Here is a 20,783-nt window from a genome sequence, read left to right as displayed (position 1 = left end):
AAGTGGGAGAGAGAAAATAAATCCTTGCTAACTGGAAAAAAAAGTGAATCAAAAAATTTTAATCCTTCTTTAACACTTATTCAAAATATATTATCCAGACATGGCAGAGTGAGAGGGTGCAATTTTGCATTAAGTCCCCAAAAACCTCCTCCATAACAACCTATCAGGCAGGCCAGACTGAATTCTGATCCCAGAAAGCCAAGAAGTCACAGTGAGTCATTTTTCCAGCCTAGAGAAGCTTAGGAGGATAAACAGAGAGCTCCGTGGACACCAGTGTAGGGGCTGACCACAAGTGTGGCACAGCAGCAGAGAATGAGCAAATGGAAGAGGTGCCTGACTGTGGCTGTGGCAGCAGTGGTAGGGAGGAGCCCAGCACATGGGGACAGTGAGAGTATTGAACACCTGGGCAGAAAAAGATTCCCTGGGCACCTGTCCTGGGAGTAGGAACAGCTACTATGTGGCAGCTCTGTCACCCATTACTCCGAATCCAGGTCACAGTTCCAGGGTAGACAGAAATGACTGTGGCTGCAGGGGCCCTACACAGTTGTCTAAGGAGCAAGAAATAAGTTCCAGAAATTTAGCTGTGCAGCTATGAACCCAATGGCAGGGAACATCTCAGTTCTAACCTTTAGCCCTGCACATAAGCCTGCAGGAGACCAAAACCAAGGGGTAGTTACTCTAAAACTGCAGAATGACTCAGCTGTCTACCTATGACTAAGTCCAGCCCCAGTCTACAGAAACTCAATCACATACAAGCCAATAGACCCAAAATGGGTCAGGAATATGCAAAGCACAGACCAGGAGGGGAGTGAACAGATCTCACTCCAAATCATACCACTTTGGAAGCACCAAAAATTTATAGGCCTCCCAGACTCAGCTGTTAAAGTAGTAGAAGGACATAAAAGACAGAGAAGCTCAGGCCAGATACCACCTCAGAGGTGAGTAACCAATACTAACATAAAATGTGAACTCAAGAAGTAAGACAGAAAAATAAGCAAACAAAAGAAACTGATCATAAAAAGCTACTATGGTGACAGAGGAGACCCTCAAAATACAAACTCCAAAAAAAGATAATAACTTTAAAACATATCCAAGCAAAACCTCACAGAAAAATGCAAATCAGATACAGTCCAGGAAGAATTCCTAGAAGAGTTAAAGAAAGTGATATGCCCCCCTGAATGGCTCTTGCCTCCAGGCCAATATTCAGGGTGAGCTGATATAGTAAAAGCTTAGGACTGATGAGAAAAATATTAAATTATAATATAGGTATTTATGTTTTTAGAAGCTGCTTTAAAATATCTTCTTTAAAAGATGATGGGGCAGCTAGGTGGCACAATGGATAGAGCACTGGTCCTGGAGTCAGGAGTACCTGAGTTCAGATCTGGCCTCAGATACTTAACACACACTTACTAGCTGTGTGACCCTGGGTAAGTCACTTAACCCCAATTGCCTCACTTAAAAAAAAAAAAAAAGATGATGGTTTAATATTTAAGACCAGATTTTTTCATCAAAAGCTTTTTAAAAAAATAAATTTTATGGTTAAATTAGGAGAACCAGAGCAAAAAGTCACCATCCAGATAATCAGCAAAACATACTTTTATTTGAACCTTACTGTTCAGACCATGTGGCTATTGCTATGGCACATCACTATCACCTGGTAACAAAATAACTAAATTGCAGACTCAGTGTGTGTGGGGGTTTTTTGGTGAGGCAATTGGGGTTAAGTGACTTGCCCAGGGTCACACAGCTAGTAGGTGTTAAGTATCTGAGGCCAGATTTGAACTCAGGTCCTCCTGACTCCAGGGCCAGTGCTCTATACACTGCACCACCTAGCTGCCCCATAGCATTTTTTTTAGAGGTAAATAATCCTTAGAAGGTAGAATCTACAAAACTAAAGACACAAAGTAACAGAAAACGTCACACCTTTGGAAGGCATGCCAGCGCCAGGTTTCTTTTTTTTTTTGCGGGGCAATGGGACTTAAGTGACTTGCCCAGGGTCACACAGCTAGTAAGTGTCAAGTGTCTGAGGCCAGATTTGAACTCAGGTCCTCCTGAGTCCAGGGCCGGTGCTCTATCCACTATGGCACCTAGCCGCCCCCAGCGCCAGGTTTCTAATCCAAACTGGCAGGCTTTCTGTAGGCCTGAAAAAGGAGGGATCCAGGATGATAGAATACAATTATTAGGTACTTTAGAAGAGAGAGAAAGAATACAGAACTCTAAATTAGAGGCCTACCAATTCCAAGGCTTTGGGGAAATAAGGTGGGGAATGGCCAAAAAGCAAACAGAGAAGGTCAAAATAAGGCAGAACTTCTTACTGGCGGAGACCTTTGGTAACAGCATACATCTGCTGAGCCTTTTCTTTGGCTTGCTGTGGTGTCAGGCGGTGGTTGAACTGCATCAGCAGACGCTCAGCAAAGGGCTGACCAGCCCCATAAATACGGCCATAGTTAAAGATCTTGGCATGCTCTCGACTGATGCCTACCGTAGATGCTGTCTTACTGTGCAAGTCAGTACCACTGCTCTTCTTTCCCTGAAGGGTCATCCAACCAAAAGCAGTACAGCCTAGAGAAAAAAAAAAAGGCTTGGAAGCTTTCACCGAGGTGGCCCAGGAACTCGAGAGAGCAACAGATCAGATGAACTCATCAACCTACCCTTCCCCCAATACCATTTAAAGATTTCCTGTTGCAAATCTTTCCCTCACCATGAATTCCAGCAAAGTGGGCATCTCCAAGCACAGCAGCAATCCACAGCTCCTGGGAATCCACGTCAGCCCCAACCAGAACATAGCCAGGCGGGGCCTGCACCATGGCTTTCAGCTCACTACCTACCCGGTCCACCTACGGAACACACAGAGGCCTATGATTCAGACACCTACGGCAGATGAGAGGGAGGAGGAACAAACCGACATCCAGCCCTCTTCCCCACACTGGCTAGACTACCGCAAGCCACCAGCTCTGAAGCTGAATAGGAAATTATAGGATCACCAAGGAAAAGGAGAGCAGGTGGAGGGGCCTAAAAACCCTGGTTATGTCTTGGGCATCTCTGATAGTCTCAGCAATAAAGGTGTGCTCTGGGCCCTTAAGCTCTAGAAACAGGATGTGAGAAGGTAGGGAGGAAACCAAGGAAGGAAGAGAATGAACAGATCATAAACTTCCCTTCAGGAGTCAAAAATCTCCCCTTGATTCCCAAGACAGGAAAATGAGAATCAGGAAAGACAGGCATACCCTGGCATTGCTGGCTGTGAGCCAGGTGGGCTCCACTGCTCTTCGAGTGATGGTGCCAGCAGTCACCACCTGTGGCAGAATGGCTCCATAGCAGCCCTCCTCATCATAAGCTGAGTGCCTGGAAGGGAAACTTGGAATCAATGTTTAGAGATACCCTTGAACTGGAAAGGGTATAGTATGGACACTGAAAACTGCACTGCAGCTCTTTCAATTACAGTGCTGCAAACGCATCCACCCCGCCATGTCACCCCCAACCACCAACTGTCACACATGTCACAGAATACCCTCACTTTGCCAGGTAAGAGATCCGAAAGGGGTATACTGTCTGTCCTCCATAAAAGAGCCCAACTGCCTTACGTAAAGGAAGAGGGCAGGGACTGCCAATGTCTCCCATGATCTCCCCCCAGGCAACAACTTAGCTCCCACCTAATCACTGTTCTTGGCAGCTCTCCTTTCTGCAGCCACACGACCATCTGGGAACTGTGAGGAAATAGATAAAGCACAGGGTCACCCAAAACCCAAAAGGTGACAATCTGCCTTTGCTAACTATATGGAGGTTGGGTCTGGATCCTTTCCAGCTCTAAATTCCAAGGAGTTTAGCCCAATGTTGGAGTGCAGATCCTGGCCTTTAATTTGTCCCCATCAGAGTACTGGTTCAAGTTTAACATTGGCTGGGCTTTGGATTCAGTTCAATCTAGGACTCCTAAGATCATATATCTCTTAGAGCTCTGAAATCAGATTCTACACTGGCCTTGAAACTGACCAATCCTGGGGATTTTCCATCATCAATATCCCATTCAAAGACAAGAAGGTATCTCTGTAAGGGGTCCTAATGACCTAATGACCCAGGTCATCTGACGAGCCAAAACCAGATATGCTCCCAAGACCCACACCCTCAGGATTCAGCTAGAAGAATCCCAGAATGGAATGAGACAATAATCTTTGGAGCTAGAACCTTAGAGATCATCTAATTCAACCCCATCATTTGAAAAATGAGGTCAGTAAGGCTCTCATAGGTTAAGTGAGTCCCCCGAGGTGTTTACAGAGCTAGGATAAGAACACAGTTCTAAGTACTGAGCTAATGGTCATTAACTTGGGCTCTGACAACTCAAAAGGTCAAGTGGAGAAAGTCTCATCACACTCTAAAGTCATTTCTAAAAGATAACCTACAGGTTTGGTGAAGCTAGGTTTTCCCTGGCTCTGGGAGAACACCCTTTTGAGGCTATACAATCTTCCCTAAGGTCTCTAAAGTGGAATAAGGAAGGGATTTTTAAAAATAATTTGCATTTACATAGAGCTTTAAGGTTTGCAAAGCAGCTTGCATGATGTCTCATAACTACAAGGAGGCTATCGAAAATATTATTATCCCCATTTAACAGCTGAGGAAAATGAGGCACAAATAGCTTTCCTAGTGAGCTCTGGCCCAGCCTTAGCTCATTCTGGGTTTAATTGGTTCTTAACATTTAGGTCCTCTTCCAGAGACAGTCTCAAGGATTTGGGTTAGTCAAGAAAATACAAGAGCCACCTTAGGCCTACCCTGGAGTTGTTACAAACTGCCAGTAGCTTGTGACTCCATTCAATCTCGCTGTAGGAAAAAGGAATCCAAACCATTTTTCTCTCTTGTGTAGTTTCTATTCTTTCCATTCAACCCCAGGAACCATAAAAAGGCTATTTCCATCTAGACAAGGGGCCCTTCCCCAGTGTTTGCACTAGGCTACCTGATGCGCTTGTGAGCATTCCTCCAGAAGGAGACCATCTTGTTGATTTCGAGAGCCCTCGGGCCACTGGCACCACCTGGACCAGCCTGCAGTGTACCATCCTCCATCTTTGGCAGGAAATCCTTGGCAAAGGGGCTTCCCACATTACAATTATTGCCATCCTTTGGTAGTGGGTGAAAAGACCCATGGTAGAGAAGAGCCAAGGGTCAGGAACACAGATTGAGTACCAAGAAAACTCCTTCCCTACTGGCCTGGGCCAGTTAAGCCAGACTATTAGAGCTGAAGGGCCAAAGGAACCGAAGACAACCCAAAAACACTGGGAGGGAGGGGAGCTAATTCTCTAGGCAGTGTCCAGAGCTCCTGTGATTCCCTTGATCAGTTCCTCTCCTTTGACATTAGAAAAGTCAATGCCTTGGCTCCTCACCTCAACTCTATCTCCCTATCAAATGGAAATGGTAGAGCTACACTCAATAGGGACATCTTCTAATTCAATTCCTTCATTCTGAAGATAAGGAAAGAGATGTTCTAAGGCATTAACTAACTTGCCAAGGTCACAGAGCTATTAAATGGCTGTTTAATACCACACAAGGAACCTGGCTATGTTAATGGCCCGGCCAGTCCAAAATTCAGACATTAAACCCCACCCCTGACTTAGTTCCTTTCAGGGCTAAGTCTAATTTCTTAGAGAAAGGGACATGGGGGGAAAACATGGTCATGTTACTTCCATACTAAGAGGACAAGCAAGAAGAATCATACTAATCAATCAACAACATTTATTATCCACCTACAATGTAATAGGCACACACTTACCTTGTGTGGCAGCTTGAAAAACCAGCAGCCAGGAATATTCACATCATTGTAAGGTCCATTGCCATGGTGATAGGTTGGCTGACTAAGCTGCAAACCATTAGTCTCCTCCTATGGGTATGACACATATATTATCCTAACCCTTATGAATACACAGCAATTAGAGTGGTGGTATAGAATAAAGGAAAATGACCTTAGATAGTCTCCTCCTATGGGTATGACATAATTATCCTAATAATTATCCTAACCCTCCCCTATGAATACACAGCAATTAGAGTGGTAGTATAGAATAAGGAAAATGACCTTATACTGTAAGGCTAGCCAGAGGATACCTAAGTCCCCAAGTCCTAGGCACTGAGGAATGAAGGTCCTGCCACCCTCTCAAGTCTCAATGGTGCTCTAGGTAGGCCTATAGTGATACCTGGAGTCAAGATTAGGATCTTAAGAAGAGGATCTTCTAAAGTGAATTTTTTTTTTTAATTTTTTTGGTGAGGCAATTGGGGTTAAGTGACTTGCCCAGGGTCACACAGCTAGTAAGTGTTAAGTGTCTGAGGCAGGATTTGAACTCAGGTACTCCTGAATCCAGGGCCAGTGCTTTATCCACTGCGCCATCTAGCTGCCCCAGAAGAGGATCTTCTAAGAAGAAGCTGTTCCAAGAAAGAACTATCTTCTCATCTCCTGATTCTTGCAGTACTCTAAACTCAAAAGTCTTCCGCAGAAATTCACTGAGAAAAACTAGAAAACAGGACCAATTCACCTGCTATTAAGTCCTACAAAGACAGACCCCAAAGAAGAAGCCCCCCAAGATCTTAACCAGTTACCTGTGTTGCTCTACCGTTTTCAAAATCAGCATCAGGTTCCAAGTGGCTCAGCTCCTCCACCTGAGTGAGGCAAGGAGAGTAAATAGCGACAATTAGGATGTTAAATGATCTCATTTATAGAGCACTTAGAAGTTTGCAAAGCACTTTCCTCACAACTACCTTGTAAGCTAGGTAAAACAAAAACCATTATCCCCATTTTACAGATAAGGACATTGAGCTCCAGAAGACCCGGCCAAAGCAATGAGGGTTAAGTGGCTGGCCCAGGGTCACACAGCTAGTAAGTATCAAGTATCTGAGGCCGGTTTTGAACTCAGGTCTTCCCCAACTCAGGGCCAGTGCTTTATCCACTGCGCCACCTAGCTGCCCCCAATCCTGCTTTTTTTTTTACTCCAAGACCCAAGCTCTTTTTACTTTACCATGCTGCCTTTTTCTGAAAAAAGACTAAGCCCAATAAAGAGATGACAAGTAAATTGCCCTCTCCTCGTCTCCTTTGTCTGGCCAGAGTACCCCTTCTCCCCCAAATCATGTATTGGAGGTTTACACAGAGCCTCTTCTCTTCTAAAGGAATCACGGACACATTAGTGTCCTGAGAAGAGGGGTCGACAGGAAATACAAAGAACAATACTTCCATTTACAAGTGCCTCTTTAATACTTTGTCCTCATCAGCTATCTCAATGACTTCAATCCAACTACTAAGAAGTCAGGGAGGAAAACCTGAAAAAGCAGCCTTAAGAGGACAGCAAGACCACCACCACCACTGGGACTTGGGGTCCCAATCTGAGGTTACATATTTATCCTTCCCCTCTTTTTACCTATATTCAGGAAGATGCCACACTCTCACCATCTCTGACAGAAAGAAAAGAGGAAGGTCTATATGTCTCCTCCTATTTTCCCAGGGAACTGCTTTGGAAAGCAAAGGGATAAGGGCCAGGAACAGAACTAGACTCCACAGTTAGTCAACAATTCTCCCTTGTTAATGGGGAGATTCAGGTGTCCCCACCTCTTCCTGTGGCTAAAGCTGCCCTTACCGTTTGCCACACTGTGCTGTCAGTGAGCATGAACTCCTCTGGCAACTGCTGGGCCATCAGCACAGGTTGCTCCTTCCCCGTCTCCCTGCAGTATTTCTGATAGAGGGCTTCAATAGCTCTGTAAAGGCAGGTTGAGAAGAGCAATGGTATCAAACCCATATAGAAAGAGGGTCACTAAGCCATACATACGATCCCTAAAGGCTACACACTGACTCAGAAAACTACCTATCAACATTATCTATGTTATACTGTATTTCAATTTACTTTGTTAAATATTTCCCAATTACATTTTTTTTTTTAGTGAGGCAATTGGGGTTAAGTGACTTGCCCAGGGTCACACAGCTAGTAAGTGTAAAGTGTCTGAGGCTGGATTTGAACTCAGGTCCTCCTGACTCCAGGGCCGGTGCTCTATCCACTGCGCCACCTAGCTGCCCCTCCCAATTACATTTTAATCTTGTTCAGCCACATTATTGCAGTGGAGGTTCAAGTCTGACACCTCTGGAGAAGAGAACCAATTGGTCAAGCCACAGTTGTTGGCTCCCAGTTCCCTCCAACACCACGCTAACCATCAAAAATGCTGATATAGCAGCTCTCTCTGAGACAGAGATCAACAGCAACTTAACAATGACACACAATTTTCAATCTATTCATTCATATTTTCTTCACAACCAAAAACTTAGGACATTCCCACCATCCATAATACCCATCTTCCAACTTTACCTATTAAAATCCTACCCCTCCCTTGTCCAAGTCTCAGCAAATGCCACCATCATAAAATCTTGCTTGACTAATCCTATCAGAAGTGATTTCCTCTGAATTCACACTTTGTACCACTTTTTATGGCCTTTATCACATATAGGGCTAAGAATTAGGGTTATTTGTATATATGTATTCTCTCCCCTATTAAAATGTATGCCCCTAGTGGGCATTTATGTATGTTTTATACATTCTTACAACCCCAAGCATCCTGCTTATAAGTAGGTGCTAATAAAAGTAAAAAAGTGTGGTAGGTACTACTTCCATAGTTAAGAAAATGGTCATGAAAAGGTAAGGTCAAGATCACAGAGCTACAAAGTAGTAGAGCTGGGAATAGAATAAAGGTTTCCCAATTCCAAGTTCTATTGCCTTATTCTGAATTCTTCTAACTTCAGCAACACAGCCTGAGAAACTTTATCTATTATTTTTGTTATTAATATGATCTATGACATGTATAAATTTCTTTTTTTTTTTTTTTGCGGGGCAATGGAGGTTAAGTGACTTGCCCAGGGTCACACAGCTAGTAAGTGTCAAGTGTCTGAGGCCAGATTTGAACTCAGGAACTCCTGAATCCAGGGCTGGTACTTTATCCACTGCACCACCTAGCCACCCCCTATGTATAAATTTCTTAATGCTTAAACATTCCTGAATTCCTATTATAATTCCAATCTGGTCATGCTGAACAATCTTTTAATTACTGCAGCCTCTTTGATAAGCTTTTATTCAATATGGCTACATAAGTATACATTAGTGATACTGAGCAATCATTCTCTTTTTCTGCTTTCTCTCTCCCTGTTTTAAGTATATGGACAACTGTTTCATCAGAGGAAATGAATGAAGTGCAGAAGAGAAATTTCTCCTAAGTATTGCAAGCCCCAGCTCAGGTCATGGCATTGCTCATATGCAATATCCATAAAGGAGAAGACATCCCCAGGGATATGGTAAATGGATGGTGAGTGGGGAGAGGATTTTTCACTTGTCAATGGGACTATATGTTATTTGATTTTCTTTCTAGCCCAAATTCTGCCCAATTGACATGTAATTCCTTAAAAACTCTCTCCAAGTAGAAGTGCTGATTTTATAATAGGCCTTTGAACATACTGACCTATCCCCATCTCTAAGGTAGTAGTGAATGCTCTTCTGAAGTTTAAACGCAGCTAATGATGTGGCAATCAGATCAAAATATTACTTATCTGTTGCTATAGTTCAAATTTATTTCTTGGGGCCAAAACGGCAGAGAAGAGGCAAAATTAAGAAATATTGGGTCTTATGCTAGAGCCATGACCCAACTACCTCAGAAACTTTGGATTTTCACCATCACCCTCTAACAGAATTTGAGAGGAGGGATTGTCTCATTCTTTGTAATTATAGTCCTAGCACCTAGTACAATATCTGATACATACTATGTTCTTAATAAATGCTAAATAACTGACAAGAGTTCTGGTTTTTTCACTATCTAGCTCCCTCAGATAGATGTAGGCCTTATTCTTGCCCCAAATCGAACACCGCTCTAAGCAAACCTCGACCAGTTGCCCATTATGTTTCAGTGGAATGTTGGGAAGGTGTAAGGATTCTGGAACTAAAAATATAAATCTGATTTCCTGAACTACAAATGTAATCTCTGAAAACCCCTTCAAGCACCTCTGATAATCCAAGTTACCCCTGCCCTATGTATACAAGGTGAAGAAGAAGAAGAAAAAAGGGTAGAGACTCTTCTAAAAAGCAGTTAAGGAGGGGGTGGCTAGGTGGTGCAGTGGATAAAAGCACCGGCCGAGTTCAAATCCGGCCTCAGACACTTGACACTTACTGGCTGTGTGACCCTGGGCAAGTCACTTAACCCCCATTGCCCCGCGCAAAACAAACAACAAAAAAAATTAAAAAAAAAAAAAAAAAGAAGTTAAGGAGTGAAAATTTTAACTTGATCCTTATAGCTCCAGGTTGAGAGGAGAATCAGAAGATACACAGAGGAGCATTGCTAACTGTGGCTTGGCCCTCTTAGCTATAGTGCCAACAGTGATGACTTTTTGCAGAGTACCCCTACCAAAACCTTCCTTATGGCCTACAGATGTCTGGACCCCTTCTCCCTACCCACTGAAACTGGATGGAGCCTCACTCCCCCCAGTTGTTTGCTCATTATACAAGATCTCTTAAAGGCATCCAGCCTAGGCTCCTACCTGTAGGGACAGCCAGCAACATCTGTCTCTGAGGAACCTACTGACAGGTTATCCCAACGCCCAGGTACCAAATAACCCCAGCCGTGCTGCTCTGAGTAGTGTACAGGGAAGCCATCCCATGTTAACATCATGAGCTTTGGAGTCACTCTCATCTGTAGGCTAATAAGGCTGGGCCCTGGCACCCAGGCAGAATCATTCAGCCGAGGGCAGAGCTTCCGATACCACCTGTGGTACAAACATAGAGATTACAGAAGACCAGTGTTTAACAATTACAACCGTACTTTCTTCCTCCTGCCCCCAAGTACCCAAATCCTAAATAACCTTCAAGCTCCAGCTCAAATCCTATCTTCTCTGTGAAGCTTTTCCCAAACTATTTAAGCCCAAACTTATCTTCATTCCTACTGAACTTATAGTCAGATCTTAACTGCTGTCAAATTATTTCAATTTTGTTAAGATTATCTCCCTAATAAGAATGCAAGTTCCTTAACAACAGGAACCCTTAACTTTAAATATCTTTGTATCTTCAGAAGTGTTGGGAATGTATCAGTGGCTAAATAAATTGTGGGTTGATTCTTTAAGATGATCTGGGATCCCAAAGACAACAGCAATAAGAACCTTACAGTCACCCTCTTCAGATAAGCTCAAAATGAGGGCAAAGAAACACCTATGCTTACATACACATTGAGGCTGGGAGTTCATTCATGTTATTCCTACTTCAATCCCAAACTTCTTTGAACAACTCTGGGAAACTGAAGGGTTCCTCCTTAGAGGAAATGCCAAAGATGAGATCTAAAAATTGCACAACTGGATTTAATGCCCTGAATTCTGAGACATGATCTCTACTGCCAAATCTACCCTCTGCCAGGGAACTGAAAAGAGACAGGAGTGAGGCAGGGAAAGATGAAGGCCTGAGAAAAGTTTAGCCTATGAAGTGGCGGGTGCCCAAAGTGTCCCTCCTCTCCTTGGCCCAGAAGCTCACCCTGGATGTCCTGGCAAGTGTTGAGTCCTCTTGGGTAACAATGATACCGTCTCTTTCAACTCCTCCATTCGAGCTCGGATGGCAGAATCACTCTGCAGCTCTTCTTCTTCACTAGGAGGGCCAGGATCTGCCCCAGAAAGATGATCAACTCAAAACACAAATGGACTCCCCAAAAAGGGACCTATTCTGTATTTCTACCCAACAAAACATCCTCTATTTGGTTTTGGATTTTGATCCCAATTTTCCCTATGACATGTTATGTCCCAACAGCTCAGCTCTGTCTATCCTTAAACCCTACTTCCCACACCTCCTAATCTCCCCTATTCCAGTCCTACCTTCTTGTTCTTCCGTCTCTGAAGATTTTTCAGCCTCAGTTGAAGACCTGCAGGATATATTCTGATCTTTCTTCCGAATCTTCTTCTTCTTCAACTTAAATTCCTGTAGGTCCCATTCCAGGTCCCAAAGCCAGGGGTTATCTTTGTACCTTAGGAATAAAAGTACTTAATACTCATACTCAGCTAACAGATGTTAATACCTATGCATGACTTTCACCCACTTTGGGCCTCCAAGGGTCCACTAGAAGCCACCCCAAGGCCCTCATTCCCAGGACTACCTGTCCCCAGACACTAATTGACAGGCATCATTGGCAAGGTCCATCAGAGACTTCTTCATTTCCCTTTGCAACTCCTCATAAGTAGTCTGAGCCTCCACTAGGTAGCGATCCCAGTTCTGGTTGACAGGAAGATAAGACACCCCCATCTCCAGCATTCCAGCCAGTGTCACAGGGTGAGGGCACCTTCAGGGATGAAGATAGGCCAACATAAGCCTCAGAGAAGGGAGGGGAAGAAGGGGCACGTAGTAGAAAGAGCACAAAACCAGGAATCAAAGAACTGGATCAAAGTGTTGGCTCTCAGACTTACTACACACATGATCTTGCACCAGTCACTTAACATCTCTGGGTCTGTTTCCTTGTCTTTAAATAGGGGTAATGATACTTGCATTACTCACCTCACAGGCTAGCACTATATAAACGGGAGCTAACATTATCACCCTCCACTTCACAAACAGAATCGAGACCCAACCAATCCCCCACCTCCCAAGAACGATCGATTTGAAAAAAGGTTTCCTCTTTCATCTTCTCTCCCTATGCTTTTCTTTTTTCTTTTTCTTTTTTTTTGGTGAGGCGATTGGGGTTAAGTGACTTGCCCAGGGTCACACAGCTAGTAAGTGTTAAGTGTCTGAGGCAAGATTTGAACTCAGGTACTCCTGATTCCAGGGTCGGTGCTCTATCCACTGCGCCACCTAGCTGCCCCCAACCTATGCTTTTCTTAAAGAGCTTTTGTAGAAACAATCAGGAACTAGAAACACTAGTGGAATAACCAAGGCTCTTGATAGACTGTCTCTGGAAAAAAGAGCAGAGGTGTGCACACCTCTGGACTTCTTCTGCCCTCAGGGTCCTCTTACCTCTCCATGAAGAGTGGCAACTGTTCCTGAAAAACCTCATAGGTGGCCCGCACATCCAAAGCACAGTACTGCATCAGATCCTATAAGAGAGAACCACAAGCGGTACAAAGTGGTACCTTGCAGAATTACAACTCCTCTTCTCTCGCTCAAGGCAAGAGCAGATTCTGCTACCTGCAGAAAAAACTTCAGTTCAATATAAGCCAGTCTTATATTCCAAAGGAATCCACCACACGAGAGAGACAGAAAAAACAGAATCCTGGAAGCCACTCACAAAAAAGTCCAAAGGCCAGACATACCTTCATTTTCTCCCTAGGTCAAAAATGTTTGTGTCTTCTCTAGCATTAGCCAATGCACTGCCCAACTACTATACCTGGAAGTTTTTCCTGATGTCCTTCATGGTCCCCTTGACAAAGAGTTCCCTGGCTTCCTTCTCCAAAGGTGGTCCCCCAACATACAGACTGTGCACATCTGCTAGGTTGTTGATGCTACTGATGTCCAGCCAATCCCAGGCACAGATCTAGGAGGAGGAGAGAAAACACGATTAGCTGTGTTCCTTTCCTCTAACCTATCTGGCTCTGTACCCTTCCCTAGCCAGCTTTAAAGGAAACAAAAGAGGCTGGGAACCCAAAGTAAGCTGGTCAAAGAACCAGAAGAACTGTCTCTGGCCACTGACAGCAGGAATGAAAAGGTGGACACCTGTAGTTTCCTCACTCACCAATGGACCTTTGACTTGACTTTGGGTTTTCTTAATATGCTTCTGGACCTGCTGATGGCCTTTCTGCTTCCCCTGCTTGGCTGCCATCCAAAGGCTGCGCTGGAAGCTACTCAGGCCAGAGATGGCCATGTGCATACTCAAAGTGTCCAAGAAGCGCATCCGAGAACCCTGGAAAACACACACACACACACACACACACACACACACACACACACACACACACACACACACACATGACTGCTGAGGTGACAAAAATACTCCATTTCAAACACCTAACTTAAGTCCAACTGGTCTACTCACTGTCACCTGAATACTTAGTACATACCTGCTTTCATGTTTTTGCCCACGCCAAGCAGCATAACCCTACAATTCCCCACCTACCCTTATCTTATTATACAAATACTACTCATATTTTAGGCTCGGTTCAAATTTCACCTTTGTAAAGTCTTCTCTGATCACCCCAGCCAGAAGGGAGCTCTACCTCCTCTGAACTGTCACAGTATTATCTGTACCACTCATTTGGCAATGAATTGGGAACAGCCTGACATCTCTCTTATTGTTACCTTGACCTGTTATTTGTTTGCTGTATTATCTGTTATTTTAACATTTAATGCCTTCTCCCCTCCAACCAGACCACAAGCTCCTTGACTAAGGGGCGAGGGAGTGGGGTGGGGAAAGCAGTGAAAACCCCTTGGCACAACTAGCCTGGAGCAGTGTGTCTTGAACCTAGTTGTGGGGACAAAGAATGTCACATAAGTCCCATGTAATTCTTTACTTTTCCCAGCTCCAGAATGGTTTAACATCTTGTATCCTTGACTATACAAGCACCAGAACTCTGGGCAAACAGAAGCAATAAACTTCTTTACCCGCATAAGGCTAGAAAACACACCAATTCAGAATCCTAAGCAGAGAGCAAGTAAATGGGAAGCCAAAGACCCCATGCTGAAGGAAAGTGATAGATGCAGAGTCCCCACCTGAATCAAGTACTGCTCCTTTATGTAGGCCCGATCAAAGCAAACGTTGTGCCCTACAATCAAACGCTCCAACCAATCCTGCTTGGCTGGACCACTAACACTGGTAGGCGTCTCCAAAGGAATAAGGTCAGACAGACACAGCTGTCTGGCCCAGGAGTAGCGTTCCTCTAAAAGCCTTCGGCTACACCACGAATACCTAGAGGCAGTGCAAAAATGGGGCTGGTATCACAAAGAGGAATACAAAACCACAGACAGCTGTGCATACAACTCCTGACACTGAGACTAGATAGGTGGGGAAGCTAAGTTCCTTGTTGTTGGAAGCCAAGATCCAATTTTCTACCAATATAATTGCTACCAATAATGACTGAATATAAGGTGGAAATTGGTGCGCTTGAGTATGGACAGATTAAAAAATACCACAGAGAAAAGATCAGAGAGGCTGAGAAAAAGATATAGAAGGACTATTTTACAGAAGTCAGATACAAGCCAAAGGGCAAGGAAATGACAAGGTAAGCTGAAATATCCTTGATATATCAGTATCCATAGTCATGATAAGTTTCCTGGAATAACCTGCAGATCACAAGAAAGACTCTAACCCATGACAGCAGAAGCTAAGTCTTGGTACTTAGCACAAGGTTATATACACACACATACACACACGTATATATACATGCATATATGCATATACACGCATACACACATGTATACATACATGCATACACACACATACATATACACACATATCCCCCTACACACAGTGCACTGAATACACAAGTCAGGGGTTTGAACTAGGGTCAGGACTCAACAGTAGCCTATGTTCTGGGTACTCAGTCAAACTAAACCGAACAAGTTGAAAATGAAAAAAAGGAGTAAAGAACTGGGCAAGGAGAAAGAGACTAGAAGAAAAGGAAAGGAAAATGTGAGAAAGTAATGAGTTGTTTTTTTAAAAAGCCATTAACAATTGTCTCATTTGTCCCTGGTGACCCAACTGTACCACAGAGTAGGTGCTCATGTGAATGCTATGGTAGCATGGTTTTAGCTTACCAAGAAGTTGATGATACAGCCACTGCCAAGGTGGGGCAATTGCCCTCTGACACGCAAACCTCCACATCAAATACCAGGGCACGATCCTCGGGGAATTCCACGTGTTGTGCCTTCCCATCAGGCTCATATCTGGTCCAGCCTTCCTTCCAGGCCCACTCGTTGGGTAGGGGAGGCAATCTGGCCTGGAGCAGCTCATGAGCAGCCTCCAGGTAGGGCAGGCTTTGCTTCTGGGCTAGGATGCGGAAGTGCTGGTCCAAGTCTTCCCCATAAAGATGAGGCAACTGCAGTTCTACATCAGGAAGAACAGAAGTCTCCTGGCCCCACAGCCCGTGCTTCTGCAGATGTTCTACACTCTGCTGTATGGCTTCTTCAGAAGGCTGCACCTCTGGCTGCCTAAAGATCTGCTCATGAAGCCCTCTAGACAGCATCTGAATATGCAACGCATTCTCTCTCCTTTGGCACTTCTCTCCAACTCCCACGGAAGATGCCACCTCTTCACAGGACTGTTGGCTAACAGAGGAACCAGAAGCCCAACATCGAAAACACCAAGGCCGGACCCCATGGGCTGCCACCGTTCTCCATACCAGGCGACTCATCTGTAGTGGAAAAGAGCTCTGGACTAGGAGTCTAAAGCCCTGGGTTCAAGTCCCAGCTCCCCCACTTACCAGCTATGTGTCTTTGGGTTACTCTTTTAACCTCTCTGAGCCTGTTTCCTTATCTGTAAAGTGGAGACAGAATCATAGAAAGTGATAACCGTAGAGAACCTTAAAGAAGCAAATTTATCTGTTGCCCCTCTCCCACTTCCTACAATCTGAAAACTATTTCTTTCCATTTCCAGTGGAAAAGAACTCTGGACTAGGAGTCTATAGAGCCCTGGGGTCAAGTCCCAGCTCCCCCCACTTACCAGCTATGTGTCCCTGAGTCAATCTTTCAACCTCTCTGATTCTTTTTCTTCATCTGTAAAACAGAGATGGAAGAATTGTAGAATGTGATAACTGTAAAGACCCTTAAAGGAATCTATTCATCCCCCATCCCTCACCTTGGCTACTTCTTCCAGGGTGATGTAAAAGTGTAATTGATTATTGCATAACTTAGTCCCTTCCTACCTTTCTAGTCTTCTTGCACCTCACTCTCCTCCATTTATTCTACATCCAGCGACACAGGACTCCTTGCCGGGCCTTCCACGAGCCATCACCTGATTCCAGGCCTGTTTTACAGGCTGTCCCTTACACTGAGAACACTCTCCTTTCTCTCTTTGCCTTCTGGCTTGCTTCCTTCCTTCACATCGCAATTAAAATCCCACCTTCTCTAGGCAGCCTTTCCCGATTCCCCTTAATCTCAGTCCTTCCTTGTTATGGTCTTTACTGTAACCTGTCTACATCTCGTTTTTACACGGCTGTTTGGGCTCCATCTCTCTCATTAGACTGGGAGTTCCTTGAGAGAAGGGACTGTTTGGGTTGGTTTGGTGTTTTGGGTTTTTTTGTTTTTGTTTTTGTTTTTTGGCCTAGCACGTTAATAAATGGCTCTGGACTTGGCTGCAGGAGCAGAGAAGGGCGATGAAGAAGCCTCGCACCAGTCTCTCAGGGGTACCTACCTACCTACCTACCAGCCAGCCAGCCAGCCATCCGCAGAGCCTTTCTTCCTAGGTGCTCCCCGCCCGCCCTGGCATCCCCAGGTAAGGGGTACACAGCCGGTGGGCAAAGGGCAAGCCTCTCAGGTTTGTCATCACCACCACCTGCCCCGGCTGCAGCCCCACCCATCCCCCAGGCAGCTCCCGGACCCCACCCCAGTTCCCGGACCCCACCCCACCTCCCCTCCCCTCAGGAGAATGACAGGAATGCCGGATTCTCACCTCTTCCGCTGCTGCTGCTGCTGCTGCTGCTGCTGCTGCTGCTGCTGCTGCTGCAGCTGTTGCTGTTCCTCCTCCTCCTCCTCTCCGTCTACCTCCGGAGCCCCGGGTCCGACTCGCTCGCCTAGCGGCCTGCACAGCCTCGGACTAAAGTGCTCTACCTTCTGCCGGCCCGGCCCCGCCCGGCCCCGCCCGCGCCGCCTCCGCGGACGCCGCCTCCGCCACCGCCTCGAGCCCCGGCGCCCTTCAGAGCTCGAGCTCCCGCTGCTCCCCTAAGGCCAAAGCAACGGAGGCGGGGAGCTGGGGAAGGGCGCTATGGGCTGGGTCGGCAGCGAGAGCGTAGGGGTGTGGACAGCAAAGGAAAGGAAGAAAAGGAAAGGAAAGAAGACAAGCCCACCCGCGCCCGGCCCGGACCCTCCTCGCACAGCGCGCAGCCTCAGGAACCTGTTTACGTCCCGCCCCCTCCCTTCTCAAGACCCAGAGATTGGTCTAGAGCGAGACGCAAGGCGGTGACGCATCTTTCTAAATGAGCTCGAAAGGGCTTGCTTGTGTGAGGCCGCGTGGCCTAATGGATAAGGCGTCTGACTTCGGATCAGAAGATTGCAGGTTCGAGTCCTGCCGCGGTCGTCCAAATCTCTGGGACGAGAATTTTTCATCTCCAAGGAGAGAATTCATAATACGAACGAGATTTTTGATACTCGCAAAGGGACCTCATCCAACCATGCGGCTTCATCTTCCAATTTTATAAAACACGGCAAAAACACAATTTACTGCCCAATAATTGCTTTTACTTAAATAAATTAATGACCATTTTTAACATCTTAAAGGCTACACTCAACTTCATGGAACCACTTCTCCTACCGGTAGAAAGCACTGACTTTGGAAGGCAGGGGGGGAAATGGATCCTTTACTCATCACAATCTTCCACCCCAGAAAATGCTCTCAGCAAACCGGGCCCTGCAGAAGCCAGGGATGGATCCATCGCCTAGCGCTGCCCTATTGCATCTACATTAAAATACCAACCCCTCCTCTCGGCCTTTAAAGCCCTTCTTACCAGCTGGTTCCAGTCTACCTTTCCAGGCTGCTTCCATTTTCCTCCATCCTACAGCCTCCAAGTTCTAGACAAATTGGCCTATTTGCAGTCCATGCTCCTCTTAAACCCCCAGCCTCCTTCAAAGCTCAGCCCAGATGCCTCCTCCTTCAAGAGACCTTTTCGTGGTTAATGTTCCACCCAAATCACTTTCGATTTATTTGTGTGTAACTTGCATCTGCTTATTTAGGAATATGTAGTATGCCCTTCCCAGTAGAACGGAAGCTCTTTGAGCAAAGAGATTGTCTCACTTTTGTTCTGGCATCCCCAGTGTCTAACACAGTGACTGGCACATAATAATTGCTTAATAAATGCTTGCCTGTTGACTGATTTGGAAATTGTTTCAGAAACCATTTATCTAGTACAACCTTTACCCGACCAAATAGATCCTCTTCATTTATCCATGCCTGCCTCCTGATCTCAATCATTGCTTAGAGACAGCAATATGGTACAGTAGAGAAATACTGCTTTTACGATCCTGTGTTGTGATGAGTTCAAATTCTGTGTCTGGTCAGTGATGCTGGAGTAACCTTAAGTTGATTAATATCTTTGGGTCTGAGTTACAAATGAGAGAGCAGGATTTAGGTGACTTCTGAAGTCCCTTTCAGATCTGTAATACTGGGTAAAGTTAATGAGGGGGATCCTTATACAACTTTTGTACAAGTCTGATTGCTAAGTTTTTCCTTATATTGATTTATAAAATTTGATGCTTGGTAACTTCTACCTAGTTCTGCCCTCTGGGGCCAAGCAGAGCATGTCTACTCTTGCCTCCCTGGAAGTTCACCTGAAATCCTTTCTGTTTAACATTTATTTTATTTTCCATTTACGTGTAAGGGTAGTTTTCAACATTCATTTTCACAAGATTTAGAGTTCTAAATTTTTCTCCCTCCCTCCCTTTCCTCCCCCCTCCACAAGATCGAAATCAGGTTATATATGTACAATCCACAAGTGTTCTTTTTATCACTTCTTTCTATAGGGATGCATAGTAAGCTTCCTCATTAGTTCCTTGGGATTGCCTTGGATCATTGCACTGCAGAGAGTAGTTAAATCATTCACAATCACTCATTGAACAATACTGCTGTCACTACTCACAATGTCCTCTCAGCTCTGCTCACTTCACTATACATTGATGTTCATTAGTCTTTCAAGGTTTTTTGGGGATCATCCTGTTTGCCATTTCCTGTAGCACAAGTCCATTCCACTACAATCATATAACACAGCTTTTTCCATCATTCCTCAATTGATGGACATTCCCTTGATTCTCAATTCTTAGCCTCCACCAAGAGTTGCTATAAATATTTTTTGTACAATTTTTCCTCCTTTTCTCTTCTTCATGATTATTATTGTTAATTGTTTCCCTTCCATCCTATTCCCTTCCCCATGATATTTATTCTATTATCCATATTCTTTCATCCTATCATTCTTCAAAAGGGATTTGCTTCTGTCTGTCCCCTCCCCCACTCTGCCCTTCCTTCTTTTGCCCCTCTCTCTTTATCCCTTTCCCCTCCTATTTTCCTGCAGGGTTAGAGAGATTACTCCACTCAATTGAGTGTGTACATTATTCCCTCCTTGAGCCAATTCTAATGAGAGGTCTTTGAGCCAATTTTGATGAGTGTTAGGCTCATTTACTGCCCAGATTAAATAGATTACTCCACCCAGTTGGCTGTGTCTGTTAGTCCCTCCTTGAGACCGCTCTGATGAGTTTAAGATCTTTGAGCCTTTTCTGATGAGTGTAAAATTCATTTACTGCCCTGCTCCTCTCCCATTTCTTCCCCCACTCCATAAGCTTTTTCTTGTTACTTTCATGTAGGATTTCTCTTCTGCCCTTCCCCCTCCCCCAATGAATTCCCTTCATCCCTCAATTTAACCCTAAAGATGTTATCATCTAGCTAAGTGACACAGTGGACAAATCATCACCCCCTGGACCCAGGGGGATCCCAGCCAAAACCTGGCCTCAGACACAAGACAGTCACCCACTGTATGACCCCAGGTATGTCCCCCAGCTCTAATTTTTTTTTTATGGTTCTCTAGGGTCTTGTATTTGAAAGTCAAATTTGCCATTCAGTTCAGGTATTTTCATCACAAATATCTGAAAGTCTTCTTTTTCATTAAAGTCCAATTTTTTCCACTGAAAGATAAT

The 20,783-nt window shown here is 44.9% G+C and overlaps 1 protein-coding gene and 1 non-coding gene across 4 annotated transcripts in view; one reads left to right on the top strand and one right to left on the bottom strand.

Annotated features, from left to right (window-relative positions):
* POLG (DNA polymerase gamma, catalytic subunit) overlaps positions 1 to 17,993 on the bottom strand; it is a 43,914-nt gene extending 25,921 nt beyond the window's left edge. For 2 of the 3 annotated variants that reach the window (XM_043982970.1, XM_043982971.1), the window contains exons 1-20: positions 17,557 to 17,993; positions 16,609 to 16,661; positions 16,370 to 16,422; positions 15,705 to 16,300; positions 14,661 to 14,856; positions 13,687 to 13,854; positions 13,342 to 13,488; positions 12,972 to 13,051; positions 12,121 to 12,303; positions 11,843 to 11,991; positions 11,508 to 11,634; positions 10,529 to 10,753; positions 7,599 to 7,716; positions 6,571 to 6,630; positions 5,753 to 5,860; positions 4,943 to 5,103; positions 3,651 to 3,704; positions 3,225 to 3,342; positions 2,702 to 2,837; positions 2,316 to 2,562 (exon numbers count right to left, since the gene is read on the bottom strand). In XM_043982970.1, coding sequence (XP_043838905.1) covers positions 2,316 to 2,562; positions 2,702 to 2,837; positions 3,225 to 3,342; positions 3,651 to 3,704; positions 4,943 to 5,103; positions 5,753 to 5,860; positions 6,571 to 6,630; positions 7,599 to 7,716; positions 10,529 to 10,753; positions 11,508 to 11,634; positions 11,843 to 11,991; positions 12,121 to 12,303; positions 12,972 to 13,051; positions 13,342 to 13,488; positions 13,687 to 13,854; positions 14,661 to 14,856; positions 15,705 to 16,300 — 2,873 coding nt within the window. In that variant the 5' untranslated portion in view covers positions 16,370 to 16,422; positions 16,609 to 16,661; positions 17,557 to 17,993. The remainder of the gene's footprint in view (positions 1 to 2,315; positions 2,563 to 2,701; positions 2,838 to 3,224; positions 3,343 to 3,650; positions 3,705 to 4,942; positions 5,104 to 5,752; positions 5,861 to 6,570; positions 6,631 to 7,598; positions 7,717 to 10,528; positions 10,754 to 11,507; positions 11,635 to 11,842; positions 11,992 to 12,120; positions 12,304 to 12,971; positions 13,052 to 13,341; positions 13,489 to 13,686; positions 13,855 to 14,660; positions 14,857 to 15,704; positions 16,301 to 16,369; positions 16,423 to 16,608; positions 16,662 to 17,556) is intronic. The other variant, XM_043982969.1, reaches the window with a different exon arrangement.
* Positions 17,994 to 18,107: 114 nt separating this feature from the next.
* Positions 18,108 to 18,180, top strand: TRNAR-UCG. Its single transcript has one exon. It is a non-coding gene; the product is annotated as a tRNA-Arg (tRNA).
* The last annotated feature ends 2,603 nt before the right edge of the window (positions 18,181 to 20,783 follow it).

This window comes from Dromiciops gliroides, chromosome 2 (genome assembly GCF_019393635.1).
Source record: "Dromiciops gliroides isolate mDroGli1 chromosome 2, mDroGli1.pri, whole genome shotgun sequence".
Classification (NCBI taxonomy): Eukaryota; Metazoa; Chordata; class Mammalia; order Microbiotheria; family Microbiotheriidae; genus Dromiciops; species Dromiciops gliroides.
Note: the sequence above shows the minus strand (reverse complement) of the source record. Positions and strands in the feature narration are given on the sequence as shown.